Source organism: Besnoitia besnoiti (assembly GCF_002563875.1).
Source record: "Besnoitia besnoiti strain Bb-Ger1 chromosome Unknown contig00015, whole genome shotgun sequence".
NCBI lineage: Eukaryota > Apicomplexa > Conoidasida > Eucoccidiorida > Sarcocystidae > Besnoitia > Besnoitia besnoiti.
Window position 1 is genome coordinate 219,131 of NW_021703917.1, and position 19,226 is coordinate 238,356.

At 55.7% G+C, this 19,226-nt stretch overlaps 2 protein-coding genes across 2 annotated transcripts; one reads left to right on the forward strand and one right to left on the reverse strand.

Moving 5' to 3' along the window:
• Nucleotides 1-37: 37 nt before the first annotated feature.
• On the reverse strand, nt 38-2,065 carry BESB_027400 (GDA1/CD39 (nucleoside phosphatase) family protein; the record flags this gene model as incomplete). The annotated part of the gene is made up of 1 exon (XM_029361414.1): nt 38-2,065. The coding sequence occupies one exon, from the start codon at nt 2,063-2,065 to the stop codon at nt 38-40; it is 2,028 nt and encodes a 675-aa protein (XP_029215314.1).
• Nucleotides 2,066-5,265: 3,200 nt separating this feature from the next.
• Nucleotides 5,266-17,440, forward strand: BESB_027410 (myosin F; the record flags this gene model as incomplete). The annotated part of the gene is made up of 20 exons (XM_029361415.1): nt 5,266-5,500; nt 5,894-6,078; nt 6,466-6,902; nt 7,323-7,495; nt 7,984-8,353; nt 8,774-9,228; nt 9,489-9,691; nt 9,752-10,218; nt 10,602-11,024; nt 11,456-11,697; nt 12,038-12,178; nt 12,317-13,291; nt 13,625-14,148; nt 14,464-14,712; nt 15,076-15,167; nt 15,332-15,476; nt 15,911-16,069; nt 16,408-16,553; nt 16,964-17,123; nt 17,300-17,440. The coding sequence occupies 20 exons, from the start codon at nt 5,266-5,268 to the stop codon at nt 17,438-17,440; spliced, it is 5,922 nt and encodes a 1,973-aa protein (XP_029215315.1).
• Nucleotides 17,441-19,226: the final 1,786 nt, after the last annotated feature.

Here is a 19,226-nt window from a genome sequence, read left to right on the forward strand (position 1 = left end):
AATGATCGTAATCAGACTCAACGCCAGAGCCAGCGCTTCACAAATTGTAAGTCCATCCGGACTCATATGCCATGCGGCCAAACTTCTCGACATCAAGAATCTGCTGCAAGATGGCTCCAACGTGCCAGCCGAGATCCGCAACTTCTACGCCTTCGTCGTTCTTCACGCTCTTCTCCCAGCTAATCGACGCCGGTCGCTTTTCGGCTGCCATCATGTGCTTGACTAGGGCGACATTCATCGCGATGACTTTGCAAATATCGTACGTCCACACACCAAGCTTCTCGTGGTGATTGGGGAGATGAATTGCGGCGCCTTTTCCGTCCTCTACCTTCACTGACGCACCGCAGAATATCCGCGCCGCTTTTTCGAGTTCGTGAGGGTCGCCAGAAAAAGAGCTGCCTAGAAGGTTAGCCCTTTTCAGAACGCGGATACTTCCTACCATTGCCCCCCCGGTGATCACCATTGCGGCACTCGTGGACGCGAACTGAAAGACCTGCTTTAGAGACTCAAAGCCGGAAGATGCTGCCTCGATATTCGCTGGAAGGGGATATTTAGGCCCGACAATGAATCTTTCAACCAGGGCGTAGCACCGATCGAAGTCTCCTGTGCCTTTGATCCTCTTGCAGCCTTCAAATTGCAGCCGTTGCTCCAGAGGCTGGCTAGGGTCAATCCGGTTTTCCCTACAAAGCATCTCGTTGGTCGCCTTCATCCGGATTTCCGAATTGCTCAGTGAGCAGTAGGTTGCAATCGGCTTGAGCTTGTTTTTCCTCGTTTCTGTACTCACAGTAACGTCCCCCGTCAGGGGGTCGATAGACACGTCTCCCGCTGAGCAGTCTTGTTCATATCCCTTGAAAAAGCACGGATTGTAGCAAATGCCGTCATTCAGGAACTCTTTTTCACTGCATACTTGTTTCAAGAAAAGACCAGCAGAGCTCGCTACGCCGACCTGCATGAATGACACAGATACGACGTCAGCTTGCGGATACCGCTCGGGCAAGAGACGTTCCCGCTGAAGATTCACAGCTTTCACAGAAGACGGTAGGACGTCTGCAGGTGCAACAGGGAAAACAACCTGAGCCGATGCGCCTCCAAACTCAAGAACGCCAGCCAATTCGCTTCGGCAAGCCTGCATACCGTCCGCCCCCAAGGTGCAGTACGAGCTCTCCTCAGTCAGGCGGCCTGTGAGGTGATTCAACGTCATGAATGCATACAGACCCTCTTCGGCGCCGCTAATGGGGCGTGTGAGTTCCGGAGTTGTGAAGAACTTGTATCCAGCCGTATTCGTGAAGTGATTGAGTGCGAAGCGCAATGCGACGAAGAACCCGTCGCGGTACCAGTCATGGAAATCTCGGACGCCTGCAGTGCTGTAAAGGATGACCGGCACGCCGAGAGCTTGGACTTGCCTCTTTTGCTCATCCGCAAGTTCGCGCTCCATCAAGCCCACGATTTCATCCTCCAGCACCTTCATAAACTTTTGAGCGGTCTCCAACATATGGCGGAAGTTTCTGAGCAGGAGCCTGGAATCGACTTCTCGAGATTCCCAGTCCTGCCCAGCGTGCTTATCCAGCCACTTCTCCAAGACCTCGCGCAGCCCCGGGTGGCGCTCTCCAGTCGCAATTAGACGAATGGAAGACGGAATCACGCGACGCCCCTGGTGCGGGCACGCCAAGGTGGTAGCCAGAAAAACGCTTGCTCGGGTCGCGCTGCTGCCGCCATCAATCACGACGAACGCCTGTGCGGCTCGATGGCATCTCCGTTCTAGCCCCCTCAAGCGCATCAACGCTTGCCGGCCTTCCTGAATTCGTGACACGGCGCTTCTCGCCAGTTCGGCGAACTTGTTCTTCTTCGACTCTTGAGACACACGCAGCCAGTGCTGCGCCTCCGCCGGCAGCTCCTCGGCTGATATGGTGTTCACAGCCCCTTTCTGTGGAAACTCGGGGGGCTGCACATCTGGGTCGCCGGAAACTTCGCCGAAGTCTTCTGGATCAGCCAGAGCTTCACGGGGCGAGAAGGCGACCGAGCAGACCAGCACCACGCTCCACGCGACCGCCACGACGTTCTTCATTTTCATAAAAAACTAGTCGGCACACTGAATGCCTGATGAGGAAATTGGGTTCAACGACGACTGCAGGTACGCAGTCGCACACGAATAATGTGACTGCCCTCTGCTTCGAATTTGACTGGCACGAAACAAAGAGACGCGTCAGGTAAGAGACGCGTCAGAGAAGAGACGCGTCAGAGAAGAGACGCGTCAGGGAAGAGACGCGTCAGAGAAAAGACGAGTCAGGGAAGAGACGCGGCAGGGAAGAGACGCGTCAGGGAAGAGACGCGTCAGGGGAGAGACGCGTCAGGGGAGAGACGCGTCAGGGACGCGACGCGTCAACAAGACACGTATCAAGCAAGACACGCCACGACCGTGGCGAAAGCAAGTTTCACACCGCGTCGTAGGGCAGACGCTCCCACGAGCGATGTGCACATCTCCCATATGCGATATCCTCGCTAGTAGCGGAACTTTCGGGCGGCTTACACTCGAAGGGCCGCAGGTATGAAACGAGTGGCGACATGTGCGAAACGCGATTGCAGGCAGTACCGCCGCCTTGCGCGCTGCTCCGGTCGGCTACCTAGCCACACACACCCCTGTCGCAGAGCGTCTCCTTCACAGCATTCCTTAGTGTCTGCCAGACAACGCTTGGTGAAAGGAACTTGACGGCGTTTCGATTCCGCGCAAACTGTGCGAGGGGGAAATGTGCAACATATCCTGCACTGCGCCCGAGCGCGCGTTCTGGTGGCTGTCCGCACCACTTGGGGACGCCGAACCACTACTTGTAAGAACGGTAAAGCGTCGTGGCTGCCACCACTAGGAGAGACTGCTGGCACTAGCGGCAAGAGTAGACGTGTGGCAGTGAAGGCCAAGGACCAAAGGGGTGCGAGGGAAGGGGGCTGGCGACTTAGTTTGAAGTGCACGTCTTCCCGCTGCCTGCTGACATGCAGAGCTGCCACACGTCACGGAGCCTTCAGTGGAACCGTAACGTTGACAGGCGGGTTTTTTGCCAGCGTTCTGTCCATGGACCAAGGCGCGCTCAACACAACTGATGCCGCATAGTGAACACTGCAGATCGGACCGGTGTTCTGGAGCGTGGGGGGGGGGCGCGGCGGAGAAGGTCATCCAGTCCACTGCCGCCCCGCGGAGGCCCTGTCTCTGACGGGAGCTGCTGGATTTCACGGTTTAACGATGACCGACCGGCGACCACACTCATGTTGCCAACAAATCAACCCGGTGCTCCAAGCTCCCGGGAGCTGCCGCTGCAAGGCATAGACGGACACGGCCAGTGTGCGGCACAGACTGTGCGGTGGTGGCATTTTCTTCGCGAATTCTGCCTGCTGACGATACCTCCAATACCTCACTGGGACGGGAAAACCTCTGCCTCTAAGCGGACTGTACCTTCAAGCGAACCGGCTCTGTTCGCGAGAGCGTCAACGCGGCGCCCTCACGACCGGAGCGCCTTCGTCAGCTCTAGTAACCCTGCCAGAAGACGGAGTGCGAAACCCCTCGGTTCCCGAAGCTCCGTGTACACTGACGAAAGAGACTGAAGTCGTTAGACACTGAACGAAGCAAGCTATCTGAACTGCAGGCCGCAGTCTCTTTCAACGGCGACACCCTGTAGCCAAGCCGCCGCTCCCGCGATTTGACTGTAGACTTCGTCGCTTGTGCCTCAGACTTGTGAACGAAACTGCCCTTCGTTTCTGCGGCCTGGCTTTGCGTTTTGTCCTCTTCTTTCCTCGCCTCATCCTGCCTAGTGTGAAGTGGGCGAGACAGCCGCTTTGTGGTGGCGTCATCGACGTTTGTGTAGGTTCCACCGAATGCGCCTCCGGCAGGGCTCGAGCCACCTTTTCTCTGGCCGCTCACTTGCGCCGGATGTGATTTTCGCCTGGCTCTGACATGCTGCGTGCGCAGGTCGTCAGCGCGACACAGCCGTTGCTTTTCTTTGGCGGGAGAGAAACAGAGCAGCGTTCCGTGGGTTTGTCTCAGAGGAATAAACAGGTTTTTCACTTATATCGTCCTCTTGCCATTCTCCGGTCCTCAACACCCGGGAGCCTCCTTCCGCGCGCTTCGCTGGTGTTGTCTTTTCGGTGCACATAACGCCTCTCCCTACCAATATAGGCCTGGGAATGACACAAGACGAAGTAGACTTGCGCTCCAGTTTTCGTGGCGTTCCTCCTTTTGCGCGGCGCTGACGCTCGCTGTCTGTGGATTTAGCCACGTTGCGATCTCTCCATACTTCTTGCGCTTCTGGGATTCTGTCTCTGCCCTGGATATTTTTCTTTCCCCTTTTGCGGCGCCTGCGCAGGACCGCCGACTGGGTAGCTGCCGGCGCTCCAAGGACTTCGTCTCGTTTTCTCAGCATTTCTCTTTCTCACGCGGCACAGCGAAAGCCCAGTCGACAGTAAATCCTTCGTTCATGTTGTGGAGTAGCGGCCATTTTTCATGTGTAGCGCCATCGTACCGCCTTCGTCGTCTCCTTTGTCTTGCACCGTCGCGTTGTTCGCAAGGAAATCTCCGGTCTTCCGGTTTCTCACGCACGTGCCAGGGTCACTCGTCTCTCTTTTCCAAGTGCCTGTCCTTTAGTTCTATGTGTTATCGAATGAAATCGTTTTTATCGTCGTGGTGAGTCCAGGCACTCCTGCGAGCTCTCGAGAGTTCCCAGACACACGCCTGTCACGCATTCGTGCCTTTCCATAGTCCAGCCGCGTCAGCGGAGAAAAGGGACTTGGTCGTCCTCTTCATTTCGCCGCCCTCGTATGCGTGCGTCGATTTTTGTTCCCGAGACTCTTGACTTTCCATTTTTCTACATTTTCCGGACCATCTGGTCCACTCGTCTTCTCAAAATCCGTAGCTGCGGCGTCAGGTCGATCCTTGAAGCGCCCCCTCAAGCGCTGATTTCCGTTTATGCTTCCTGCTGTTACGGTCTTTCGTCCTCGACGTTGTTTTCTTGTTTTCTGTCCCCTGCTTTGTTGTTTCTTCTTCTCTGGACTCTCGCAGTATCTCGCTCAGTTCGCACGCTCTCATGTAGCAAACCGACTTTGTCGTCGCTGTACCTACACTCGATCTGCTTACGTCCAGATCCAGCGCTTGTCAGTCTGAGCGTGACTCCAGGTCTCAGGAATCTCCGAGGCGTTTGACACGTGCACCGCACTTTGTAGCCTCGCGCTCGGCCTAATCCGCGCTGTGGATACCGCTTTTATTCTTCGCGCGGAAGCAACAAAATGACAACCGCATCTGGGGACGGGGCGCCGCCGCCAGGCGGAGGGAGCCCTGGCGCCCAGGAGGAAGTTCGCTGCGCAGTTGGAACGAAAATTTACGTTTCAGATCTCGCTGCAGTCTGGCAAACAGCCGAAGTTGTCCGCATCGAAGAGGACGGGTCGATAACTGCGCGGGTGGATGCTGACAACGAACTGGTGCGGCTCACCAAAGGCGATACCTGGTATCTCTGCAACACGGGTAGGTCGAACAACTGAAAGAAGCCTGAGGCGCTTCGGGTGAACGCTTCCGCTTCCGTGCGCGAGGCCTCGTGCAAATCCTCCACGCGCTCAGACTCGAAGGTGTGCCTGCTGTTGAGCGGCAACGCGAGAGTTCTCTACACGCGGGCTTGAACGCGAAACACCCCCGACAGCTACATAGCTTTTCGCAGCTGCTTGCGAGAGGGTTTTTGTCTCAAGAGCGCGCCCGTGCGTGCCGGCGTCTCCTCCGTGCGCGGTGAACGTGAAATTGCGGAATTTGTCGCGCGCGTCCATGGGCGAGGGTATTCCGCGTATACGTGTGTAAGTCGGCTGATAGGTACGTGGAACGACACACGGAGGTGGAAAATGTCCGCTGACTGTTGTCGTGCTTCAGACGTCTGGAACACGACCGGCCTGAGTGCGCCGACGGATCTGACGATGCTTACTCACTTGCACGAGGCGGCGGTGCTCGATTCGCTCAATCTGCGTTTCGACATCGACGAAATCTACACCTTCACCGGCCCCATTCTGATTGCAGTCAACCCGTTCAAACAAATCGCGGGCTTGTACGATATGAAGGTGAGTGGACGTAGTCTCTTCCTCTTGGGACACTATACGACTCACATGTGTCCGTTTCACTTCGGGCGTATTTTTCCAGCAAAATCTTTACTATTGAGCTTGTACATGCGTGCGAAACGCAGCGTACATACGGTTTTCTGTGGCTCTCGCGGCATACCCACCTCATGCGCGGGAGATTTCCTGTGCTCGACCTGGCGCTGGAAAAGCAGCGGGTGTGTCGAGGAACCCAGCACGAACCCTGTAGGCAAGCACTTCGCGTTCCGGCCTCTTAGCAAATCTTCTCAGTTTGGTGTCTGGTCTCGCACTTCGCCACGTGCATCGATGAAGACGTGTCCATACCCATGCGCGTGCGAGTTTCACTTCTCTGTGCACTCTCTATTTTCGCAGCAATTGGTGCGCTACATCCGGAATCCCCAGTTTTCCTCGCCTCTTCGCGCGGCTGTGTCTGCGGGGGACGAAGAGATTTCCTCTGCGCCAGCGCATTTGCCCGTTTCGCGTCTGCCTCACGTGTTTGCGTCGAGTAGCGCGGCGTATGAAGGCATGTGCAACGACAAGCAGAGCCAGACGATCCTGATTTCGGGAGAGAGTGGCGCGGGGAAGACAGAGAGCACCAAGTTCGTGATGAAGTTCCTCGCCTGCGCAGGCAGCGACGACCTCGAGCGCAGGTCGCAAGTCGAGGCGCAAGTCCTCGAGAGCAATCCGCTCCTTGAGGCCTTCGGAAACGCCCGCACGCTGCGCAACGACAACAGTAGTCGCTTCGGGAAATTCATCGAACTCCAGTTCGAGACCAGCAAACGAAAGGGCGTCGCCGGAAACAAAGGAAGGTGAGAGCGGCTCCTGACCACGCGGCTGGGACCGGGGGGGGGGGGGGTGTATGCATCTGCTGGACTGCGCGCTGAACACGCGGTGGAATGCCCAGAATAATGAGAAAATCCAAGCGAAGATCTTAACGTGCAGGTCTACACGTCGTCCTGTGCAAGTTTGTGATAATTTATATATTTATATCTTCGGATAAGTCTAGCTCTTTAGCTCTCTCTCTACCCATACATGCACCTGTTCTGTTCGCCGATGTGCTTATATCCATCAATGTACATCATCCTTCTTGAAATAGTCCTCTGTCTGCCTTTCTCCCGTAGTTCTATCTTTGTGAGGAGCTTGGCTGTTGTGCCTGCACGTCGGTATCGCGTGTTTGGCGTTATTCGCGGCTAATTTCCCACGCGTGAATACGTGTGTGACTTTCTCAGGTTGTGCGGCGCGCGAATTCAGACCTATTTGCTGGAAAAAGTCCGCGTCTGTGATCAACAGGAGGGCGAGCGGAACTATCACATTTTTTACCAACTCTGCGCGGCTGCGGAAGTCGCCGCGCAGAACGGCGGAGTCTATCGCTTTCCTTCTGCGAATTTTCGAAAGGCAGCCGGTAGGTGGCCTCGCGTCCGCGCGTGAGGAAGCGGATTTGAATTGTTGCGAAAAAGATCGCGACAACCACAGATACTTGGCTACGACGCCCACTGGGTGAAGTGCGAGCATTATCCTGCATGCGTATCCGCGCGTGATTTAGCTCGTGCTGCCCTTTTTTCTTCTTTTTCTGATCTCACGGTGCTCGCTTCTCTCGGTTCTGCGTACCTTGTTCTCTGACTCTTGCCGCTTCGTCGCGCCTTCGCTCTACTTCCGGGCTTCTCCGCTTCGTTCTTCCGCATCACTTTTCTTTATTTCTAGAGGCCTCTTCCTCCTTTCGCCCTCCTTTTCACTTTTCTCTCCCTTGTGCCTGACGGCTGCCTTCATCTCAGCGTGTTTTGCCTCCGTCTTTCTGACCTCGCTTCCTTCTTCTTTTCTTTCCTCTGGGTCTTCTTCTCTCGCCTCACGCAGAGGGGGGTGGTGGTTCTCGCTGTTCTTCTTCTCCTGCAGATGCGAAACCGCAGGAGATGGATTTGAGCTTGTTTGAACCGCGCGACAAGTTCAAGTACCTGACCAAGAGCAGCTGCTTCCAGCTGCAGGGGGTGGACGACTGCGAGGAGTTCGACAGCACGGTCTTCGCGATGCAGACTGTCGGCATCGCGCTGGAGGAACAACTCAACATCCTCTCAGTCGTCGGCGCGGTGCTGTGCCTCGGGAACGTCCTCTTCGAGACCCCAAAGGGCAACAGCGAGGCTTCGCAAGTCGCCGCCAGCTGCGCCGAGTACGTCGCGAAGGCCTGCAGACTCCTCGGCGTCGACATCGAGACGCTGCAAGAGGCCATGTGCTACCGCACCATCAAAACAATGCACGAAAGCTACAGGTGAGACCCCCCAAAAATGCGGCAAATTCAGAGTCTAGGAGAACTCGCCCACGAAGGGAAACGCGATTCAAGCGTGCGCTTGGTAACCCTAAACCCACGTACGCGTTTTTGCAGCTCGGCACAGGCGTCGTGAGCCGACAGAGAACGGCGGAAGACTCATCCGTGCCTCCACCTGTTCACCCACACACGGTACCCAGTCCGTCTTCATGTACTTATCTTTATCTCTTTTGTCTCTGTATATGTGTATGTCTTTATATATCTGTCCATCTGTCTCTACTTATGTATCTGTCCGCCTGTCTCTCCTATCCATCTATTTGATATCTATCGATCTGTCTACATCCATATATCTGTTGATGTGTGTATCGTGGTGCAGTTTTTGCTTGTTCTCACTCGGCATTTCGTTTGTTTCTTTGTGTGCAGAAAGCCGCTCAAGACGGACGAGGCGTTTGAGATGAAGGACGCGTTGTGTCGGGCACTGTATGGCTGTTTGTTCTTACAAGTCGTGTCGCGGACGAACGAGTCGATCGGTTACTTGCGCGTGGTGCGGGATCCGTCGAACGTGTTGCTGTTTTGCGGAGTCCTCGACATCTTTGGCTTCGAGTGCTTCACGTTCAACTCGTTTGAGCAGCTCTGCATCAACTTCACCAACGAGCGCCTGCAGAACTTCTTTAACACCTTCGTCTTCAAGTGCGAAGAGGAGCTCTACCGCGCCGAGGAGATCCGCTGGAACCCCCTCGATTTCCCCGACAATGCAGACTGTGTGGCTCTGCTGCAGGACAAACCCCTCGGCGTCTTCTCCATGCTCGACGAAGAGTGCATGGTGCCTGCCGGCAAAGACCGCGGCTTCAACAACAAAGTCTGCCAAAAACACGCAGGTGGGGGCAGCGCACAAGATTTCCCGCAGAATCTGCCGCAAAATCCTCTGCAAAGTCTCGCGTAAAAGCATGCGTAGGATCTTTTGCAGAGCGCCTTGGTGTCTGCTTGTCTGCGAGGTCGCGTGGACTTCCTGTCGCCTTTGTGTTGCGGCTTTCTTTTCCGTTTTTTTCGCGCGTCGCTGCTGCCTGTTGACGCAGGCGCCGCGTTGTGATATGTCTCACGGTGCATTTTGTGTGTGGGCGTGCGTCTCGCTGTGCAGGTCACAAACGCTTCGGGGTGATCAAGACGAAGCCGAATTGCTTTGTGATTCGGCACTTCGCGGGCAGCGTGGAGTACTGCTCGGACGGCTTCCTGGAGAAGAACAAGGACCAGCTTTCGCTGGATCTCCAGGAGGCGATAAAGACCTCTTCGGTTCCTTTTGTCGCGCATCTCTTCACGGCGTTTTTGAATCGCGGCGCGCCCGCGGAGGCGGAGGGCGGGCTGCAGCGCGCAGGAACGATGGGCGGTGGCGTGGGGACGAAGAAGCGGAGATTCGTGACGGTCTCCAGCGAGTTCAGGGAGCAGTTGTCGGCGCTGATGGAGACTGTGGACAAGACCGCGCCGCACTTCATTCGATGCATCAAGCCAAATCCGCAGAACTTGCCGGACCTCTTTGACCGCGTCACCGTGAACGAACAACTCCGCTATGGGGGTGTGCTGCAGGCGGTTCAGGTGAGTCGCGCGGGCTACCCCGTCCGCCTGTCGCACCGCGACTGCTTCCTCGACTACAAGGCGCTGGCGGACTCCGCTGTCCTCGCGCGTCTCGCGCAGACTCGCCTGCCGACTCCACAGGCCGCAGACTGGCGGGAGGCCGCCCAGCAGCTTCTCACGCACCTCGACGAGAAATTCAACTTTGAGCGCGGCAGACGCTACGAAGACGAATCCCGCGATCACGCACAAGACAAGACCTGGGCTGTCGGCAAAACGCTGTGCTTCTTCAAAAACGAGGCGTAAGGAGAAGAGCGACGAATCGCCGCCTCCGCGCGGGATTCGTCTCCACGGGCACGCGGACCTCTGCAGAAAAAAACGCAATCTGCTCTGCACACACCTCTATGATTGTGCATGCATACCTTGAGGATCCCACGCGCCAACGTCACTCGCTGAAAGCCATGCTTCAAAGCGCATACAAGCACATATATATACATATATATGTACATACATATACACATATACATACATATATATCTGCGCATGCATATATCCAAACAGAAATACATGCGTACATATATACATATGTATGAACTTATATGCGCCTATTTATGTATATACACATATATACCCATTTATTGTGTATATGTAGACGTGTTTAGATGTTTGCCTATGTGCGTGTCAGGTTTGAAGTGCTTTCGTCGAATTTGATGAATGCGCGGATCGCGGCGGCGACGAAGATTCAGGCGCGTTACAAGGGCTTCGTGCAGCGGCGCTTCTTCGTGATGTATCGGCAGACGGTGATCTTCCTGCAGGCGCATGTGCGTTCCTTCCTCGCGAAGCTGGAGCTGCGCAGACTGCGTCGGGAGCGCGCGGCGCGGCGGCTGCAGTGCTTCGTACGCGGCGCCCTCGCGCGCGTCCGCTTCCTCCGCGTAATCGCCAACGTGAAGAAGATCCAGGCGGCGTGGAGAGGCAAGAAGACGCGCGCGCAAGTTCGCTCCATGGTCCTGGACCGCGCCGCCAGCAAAATTCAAGCTACGTGGAAGATGCACATACAAAGCGTCTCCTACAGAAAACTCAAAAAGGCTGCCACCATCGCCCAGCTCAAGTGAGTGAACGCCAAAAAATCGAGGCGAGAGGACAGCGACGAAGTCTCCGTCGCGCCTTGCTTTCAAAGTTTAAAAACAGCGACGAGGGAAGCACAGCGAGCACCTCTGGGAGGCGGAACGCGCCAGAAAGAAGCAGAGGAGAGGGAGGAGGAGGGAGAGGGAGGGAGGAGACGCAAGAAAGGTCGGGGGGGACAATGCGCGATGAAGATATGTCCAAGGTCTGTAGGAAGAAAACGTTTTTCAGAAGAAAAAATCGCCGGCAGAGGAAAGGAGGAGCGGCCGCGTCGAGCGTCTGATCGGTTGCTCAGTTTTGATGAAACATGCTCTTGGCAGTCTAACTTCTTAGAGTGCGTGTCCTTGGTCGTGTTGGATCGCCCGCCGAGTGCGCCTCTCTCGCGCACGCGGTCTTCCACTTTTTTTGTGTTTTCAGATGGAAGCGCATTCTCGCGCGCAGGCTGCTGCGCCGTCTGCGCGAGGAAGCGCGAGAGGTAACGGGGTTGTTGAAGAAGGCGCAAGATCTGCAGCGCGACTTGGGGGAGGAGCGTAGCAAGCGCGGCGAGGCCGAGAGCCACGTCCTCCAGCTGCACGCGAAAAACGACGACTTGATGAAGGAAGTCCAGCGGCTGCAGAAAGAGCTCGCACACGCCGAAGAGGAAGTCGCGGCTCTCAAAGGTACGCAGAGACGCGAACCGTGGGCTTTAGAATTTACGGACCTTTTTCGCAGACGCACCTGTCGAGTTTCTTTGTCAGTCCCGGAGCACATCGGTCGCGTGGATTGACTTTTTCTTGCATTTGTTTTTCCGGGGGAAGAGGAGGCGCGCAGCGAGGCAGACGCTGATTCAGCACCCGGGGCAGGAAGCCTGAGTGATCAGCTGTTGCGGCATCCCGCGCTGTCCAAATACATCCGCATGGGTATATGCATGCACATGTATCGACGTATGTGTACTTTTGTAACATGTTTCTGCCTCTCATGAGGCATGCACATATGCGAGTTCGTGTCTCGGGGTTTCAGCGTCGAACGAGGACTTTGCGTCGCAAGTCAAGCAGCTGAAGGAGAGCTTGACGACGGGCGCGGCTTCAACGCCGACAGCTCCACAGCAGACGCTGACGACGAAGCGGCGGATGTCTGGTCAGGAGATGCATCCCTCACAAGGTGAGTGCGTCGTTGCGCATGTGCGTATGACTGGTCTATTTTCTCGCCTGTGTCTCATGAAGAGAAGCATTTTTGCGTTGGGGTGTCAGGTGGCTATTCATTTCTCGACGTCTCTGGTGGCGTGTCGCGCGCGTTCAGCGGAGAAGATCGCGGCGCAGACAGAGGAGGAGCTACGCGCGCTGCGCGAGGAGCTGGAGAAGCGCGAGGCGGAGGCGCAGCAGCAGCAGTCGGCGCACGACACGTTGATTTCCCAGCTGCAGGCGTCGCTACAGTCTGCGGAGGCTGCCCTCGAGCAGGAGAAGCAGCAGCGCAGCGAGGCGGAGGCGCGCTACAAGCTCGTGCTCGAAGACTCGAGCTCGCTGCACTGCCGCTTGTCTTCCTCAGGCGGGACCAGCCAGCCGCCGCCAGCCAAAGTGCCTCCGCCCGCGGCACCGGCAGCGGAAAGCCCGGCGGCGCAGAGTGCGCCCGCCCCTGCGGCGGAGGAAGCCGCGAAAGGGACGTCTGCTGCACCGCTGGCGTTTGTGCCGTTTGCGCCTGAAACGTGGGAGTGCGTTCTCCACGACCAACGATGGATTGACTTGCTGCTGCTGGGGCCTGCGGGCGTCGGAAAGACTGGACTCGTGGAGCAGTTCCTCGTCAAGCTCGGCGACGAAGTGCACCTCGAGCAGTTGCGCGTGAGCCGCAAGATGGAGGAGCAGGCGCCCTACAGCAAGCTGCCGCAGCACTACGAGTTGGTCTACTCGCGCGGCGAGGGAAAGCTCGCCGTGCAGCACCTCGGCATTGCCCCGGGCGCCGGCGAACAACCAGAGGAGGAAGTCACGCGGCTCAACTTGCTGGACTTCCCTGGGCTCAGCCGCACGAAGCAGAATCCAAATCTGCGCGTCAAACAGGCCTTCGTCGTTGCCGTCGTCTACGACCCCACACAACCTGAGACCTGCGAAGAGGCGCTGCGCATCCTCACCAACGTCGTCCTTCCCAACCGACCCAAATTCGACAGACCCGACGCCGTCACCGCCTGCTTCAGCGGAAGAGTCTACCTCATCGAGAACGGATGGCGTGTCGCCTCGCGAGAAGCGCCCATTCAAGTCCACACCGCAGACGTGCGCGACAAAGGTACGCGCCGAAAAAACACAGTGACGCTTCTCTCATCTTTTTCTTCTAAGTCTTTCCACATTTATATATATATATATATATATAGTTGTTTGCACAGAGCGATTCGTGTGGAGCACTCCGGTGCCTGCATGACGGCGCTATGTCTCGCCGGTCTCATGCTGGAGTGTGGGTGTCAGGATTCGGCTCCTCGCCTTGCGGACTCGCCCCGCTCTTTCTCCCTGGCGAGTAGTTCGCACGTGTGCATACATATACATGCATGCATATACATATATATACGCTTTTATATATATTTCTGTATTTTTTATATTTTTTGCGTATTTCTTTGATTTTTAGCGGCTGGACTTCGCTGCCACTACCGGGAGCTGCTGCACCTTGAGACGCTGGTTGACGAGATCGTGCCACTGATGGCGGAATGGCGGGCGACGCTGCAGCAGCAGCGGCTGGCGATGCTGCATCATCACACGCGGCTGATGCAGGCGCCAGAGAAGCCGTCTGCGACGCCGCCGGTCGTCTTGCCCCGTCTGGCGCCGGCGAGCGCGCAGGCCTCGTCGCGGTTGGCGCACAGTGCGTCGTTCGGTCGCGAAAACAGTCTCGAGAAGAGTTCGCCGGCGGGCGTCAGTCGGCACGGAAGTCTCTCGTCGAACTTCTTCGACAGCATCCGTTCCTTCCTCTCCCAGTCCTCGCGCAGCAACTCCGTCAGTGGCTCGCTCTTCTCCGGTCAGGGCAAGCCTCCCAGCGAGCTGAAGCTCCTCAGGCCAAGCATTAAGCCCGGCGGCGCTGCGCTTCTCAAAAAATTCGGGAACGCCATGCAAAAGGGCGCCGACGCCCACAGCGTCGTGCCCGTTCAGGAGCTGCAGGTGAGAAAGGCGCTTTCAGAAAGGGAGGACGCGTGCAGGAGATGCCTGTTGCATCTCCGAAGTCGTGAACAGGGTCGCAGACGAGCGACGCCTAGACTCGCAGGCGTCGCGGATGGATACGCGGTGAATATTTTGGCGCGATTCAGCGAGCCGAGACAAACAGCGTCCCTCGCAGGTACCTGCATCTCTATCCATATATATATATATATGCGTATATGTATACAAGTATATATATACGCATATACACAGATACATATATGTATGCACACGCATGTGTGTGTGTCTGCCTTTCACGCGTGCCTGTTGGCGTCTCAGGACTCGGACTCGGCGATTACGTGCGTCGTGTTTGGCAAAGAGAAGGACAACCGGGACTACATTTTGCTGGCGGCGGCAAGCAAGGATGGAAGCGTCGTGATTTACCGGTGCTACCGACTGGAAGCAGAGCGCCAGATCTTCGATCGGGAGCAAGTTTCACTGCTTGTCTCGCCGTCAGCCGCGAAGCCCGTCGACCGCCTCGACGGCAAGGAGCGCTACGGGCCCTCGGTCTCCGTCCACTCGCGCCTGGTGAGCGACCGCAACAATGACGAAATGGAATTCAGAAAATTTCAGGAAATGAAAAAAAGCCAGTGGTGTGGGAGGTGTGTCTCGCGGAAGTCGGTTTAGAACACAGCGTCATCGCGGAGGCGACGAGGAGGGGAGTGATGGCAGGGTACTGGGAGACCGGAGGAGCGAAAGAAATTCAGTCAGCCAGCAAAGGAAGACGACAGAGGGCAACGAAGGTTGCGGGGTTTTTCCATTTGAAAGCATATTTTCAAGTGCTGGAAATTCAGGTGAAGGAGAGGAAAACGCGTCTCTCTTCGGATTTTCTCCTCTCTTTGCATGGCTTCATCGGAGTTTTTCGTTCATTTTCGCTCTCTTGTTTTCCAGGTCGGTCACAGCCGCGCCGTCACTTGTCTCTTCTTCTCTCTCCTCGAAGACCAGCTCATCACTACATCCATAGATAAATCCGTTCGCTTCTGGTGAGTTGCCGTCTCCCGAGTTGGCGGCACTGGCTCAGGAGTCGCGTTTTGGTCGTTTGACACGCTGCGACTCTGCTTTGCCGCTTCGTCTGTGCAAGTGAAGAAGCATCTCATTCTCTTGGCTTTCTCACGGCGAGGGGACTCGCGTTTTGTTTGACTTATAGGCACGTGGATACCGGAGACATGCTCAAGGTCTTCACGGACTCCTCGCCTGCGCTCGCCGCCGCATTCCTGCCCTTCAACCCCACGGCCTTCGTGGCATCCAACTCGAACTCGATTCTCCGCCTTGTCTGCGCGACCAGCGGAAGAGTGGGGAGGAAAGGAAATCGGGAGAGAAAAAGCTGGGAAAACCGGTTATTTATGCAGACGCCAACTTCAGGGCTAAACATCCGTCTCCACAGGGGCACGACCCCAAGCGCACTTCCATCTTTTAGTGCGTTGAATTTTGTTAAAGATCTACATCTTTACCTGTCTATTTATCTATGCGTACATTTGCATATGCATATAAGCACTAAACCTAAACTTGATTTTCGAGTCCATGCATGCGAAGGCCTAGCCAGGGACGTGTCTGCACGGGGAAAGCCGCTGCGTGGACCCCCAGCGAAGATCTTTCCTCATCGATCTCAGTTTTCTACACGTACTATTATGTATTTAAAATAGACAACGAGTCGCTGAAGAGGACATGAGAGAGCGGCTGGGGCGTTCAGTGTTTGGTTCATCGTCTGTACCTTTTTCTTCTTCAGGTGATTCAAAAATTGAAGGTCGAGAGTGAAGTTCGCGCACTCAAATTCGATGACACCGGTTTATTCTGCTTTGCGGGCACGAAGGGCGGCGCAGTGCATGTCCTCGAAGCGAGTGACGCGATCAACATCCGCTTCAAGTTCAAGACCGCCCTCGGGAAGGTGAGTGTCAGAAAAGCCTCAAACAGATCGGCTGGAACAACACGCGTTCCGCTCTTTCTCCTGCTTTCGCCTCTGGGCTGCGCACAAGTCATCCCATGCAGAGCACAAACACCTATTCACACCTCCAGGGCGCGTAAACACATGCACATACACACATATATGTATATACGCATGTGCAAATATATATATATATATATGTATATCGTGTGTAGGCATTTATTTTTCAAAGAACCGGCGCATCAGCGAACCACGCAGTGCCCAACTCTGTTTGTCGTGTTTGACAGGCTTCAGTGCATGCGCCGCGAAGCAGCGTCTCGATGCGTGTTTCGTTTTTTCAGGGCGCAGTGACTTGCATTACGTTCGTGCCCAGCACCGGTCCCGGTCAGTATCCGCGACTCTTGATCAACTGCTGCGACTCCAGCGTCGCTATCGTCGAGTGCATCTATGGACCGCCACCTGGCGTCCTCACGAATCTCCTCGTTCGGTGAGAAGCCGCGCCAGCTCAACGAAACCGACCTCGAGGCGCAATCTTGCGCAGTCACAAGTGTGTATATGTGTGTTTATATACATATACGTACGTATGTATATATGTGTTTGAGTATGTGTGTGATTTTGCATGCGTGTGCATGTGCTGGCCTTTATGTGTCGGGTGTCTGTTCGGGGTTCGGCGTCCTCACGGCGCGCGGCGCTCGGATTGCGCGGCGTTCCTCCCTATTCTCTTTTCTGTGCCTTTCCCGGAGACAAAAAAAAGGCTTTTTGATTTCGAAATGCATATGCGCGGGTGAATGCATGAGTGCTTTCGTTGTGTGTCAATCTTTTTCAGCTTCATAGACTTGCCTGTGTGCTCGCGCGGGTGGAGCAATGCTTTTTCGGCGCGTTTTTCCTTTTCCGCAGACACCGCGTGCGAATCGCGCACAGCCTCCTTCCGCTTCGCTGCTGGTTTTCTAACTTTGGGGGCGGCTGGCTGATTACTGGAAGCGAAGACAAGGATGTCTACTGCTTCTCGCTCCAAAACGGCGCCAACTTCAAGTCTGTCTCGCTCAAATATCATCAGGTATGCAGCAGAGACTCAAGGTATCTGCGCACTTGTTGACGTCGGATCTCGACTTGACAACTCGCGCGGTGTCTTGGAAACTCGCGTGCCAGGGTGACGCGCTTGCCGAGGCCAGAAGGAGGCTGCAGGCTCGTGAGACCATGTTCACTCCCGTCTGTTTGTTTTTTCTGTTTCAGGCGCCCATTTTGGCGGTTGCGACGAACCTGCAGGACACGCTGCTCGTTTCCGCAGACTCAACGGGGAAGTTGGTGCTATGGCGCAGCCTCGACTTCTCTGGAGTGGACGCGGGGGCGAGCTCACGCGCGCGGGTGGCGTGAGACGAGGTCTCGGAAATTGCGAAAAATCGGGGAAAATGCCAAAAATTGAAAAAAAAAAACACAAATCCTGCGCCCGCGTCAACTGACGACGACTGCTGCTTTCGTGTGGAACGCCTCAAAGTGCCGCGAAAGCGCGCGGAGGAGTGGTCAGCGAAGAGGCGCGGGCGAGAGGACACGGCGGTGTTTTCGAGCGCGATGCGTTTTATTTAGTTTTCTGTTGCACGTCTTCGTTTAAGCGACACGAGGGCATGCCAGTGTGAAGCGCCTCGAGCAAGAGGAAAGAAACGAGGGAGAGAAGAAGCCAGATAGGACGGTATGGATGGATGTCGAAATTCATCGAAGTTCCGGGGGACTGTGTGGGGAGCAGTTGCTCGCGATGTCGCCCTGCATGCCACGTCGCAGACTCTGCCGCGTGCATGAGTCGCTTTCGCAGCGCGTGCGCTGAGTCCCATTTGTTTGTTTTCACGCGCTGCGTCGTTTGTTTCCGTGCGGGTCGCGGCTGTTTTCGCCGTCGAATCTTCTTATCTTTCAAGTCATGATTCTGTCTCACCTTTCGTCCTGATTCGCGGCTCGTCTCCCCCCCTCCACTGCATACCCTCCCCTCCCGCCCGCGTGATTTTCGCTGTCGCAGCTCGTTCATCGGATTTCGCGTTTTTGCCGTTGCGTTTATCCATCCCAGCCCGCCCGTGGTGTCCTGCGTCGTCCCCTCGAAGCCTCGCGCCCCTGCGTTTGTCTCTTTTTCTCGCTTGACGCGCCCACGAGGCCGCGCGCAAGATCGCCGCGCTAAGCCTCCGTCGCGCCGTGGGCTCTCTTGTGCAGAAAGCAAGGCGTTGGACTGCCATCGCCCGTCGTGTGAAGCAACTGTCTTCTCCGCATGTTCGCAGTTGCCTCTGTGGAACGCGGGAGCGCCGCCTGAAGCTAGACTCCATGGTACACTTGCTAAAATGGGATTCCTACTTTTATAGAAATTACCGTTTTCTGGGGATAATAAACCACGGATTGGTCCTGCCAGCTTGGTGAGCGCCCGCGGCTGCGGGGCGTAGACGCCTCTGCGGCGGCGGTCGGCTTACAGTATTGGACGCAATTAAGCGACAGAAATGAGAGGCGCGGCGCCCAGGAAAGCAGGTGCGATACACTGTGAGAATGAAGAAAAGGTTCTGAAAATACCGCATGCACGACATCGAAGGGCGCGTCCAGCGCCATTTGACGCATCAACTCGGCGAGAGAAGCAGAGGAGAAATAGTTGAATGTGAGATTCTTTTTGAGAAGACTGCGTGTTCATTTGATTCCGCAGCGCGAAACGAAGCGATACGTCGATACGCGCGAGAGACGTAAATCGCCTCGGTCTGCACGCGTTAGCTGAGGCGGAGAGAACGCAGCGAGGAAACAAAAAATGCGACGTTTTTGCGACAAGCGAATCGCGCAGATGTCTTTGATAACACACAGGAAGACCCGAGAGCTTTGCTTCAACGCGCTTTTTCCTCACAGAGCTTCCACGCATAAATATATACGTGTGTATAAGTGGCTATTAGTGTCTGGTTTTGCGTTTGGACTCACACGTGCGCCTTTCAAAGTATGCATCGCATACATAGTATATATATATATATGCGCATATCTTCATGCGCACCCGTACAGTATAGGTACACGTACGTAGCGTAAAAAGGGCTCATGCTCGCGTTCAGATTCAGACGCTTTCGTAATTGCCCAATGCTTGAAACATATAGAAAGGGATCTGAATCTCAGTGCCCTGTCCTGTTGAGTCGCGTCCCCGGAGTGCATTCGTTAA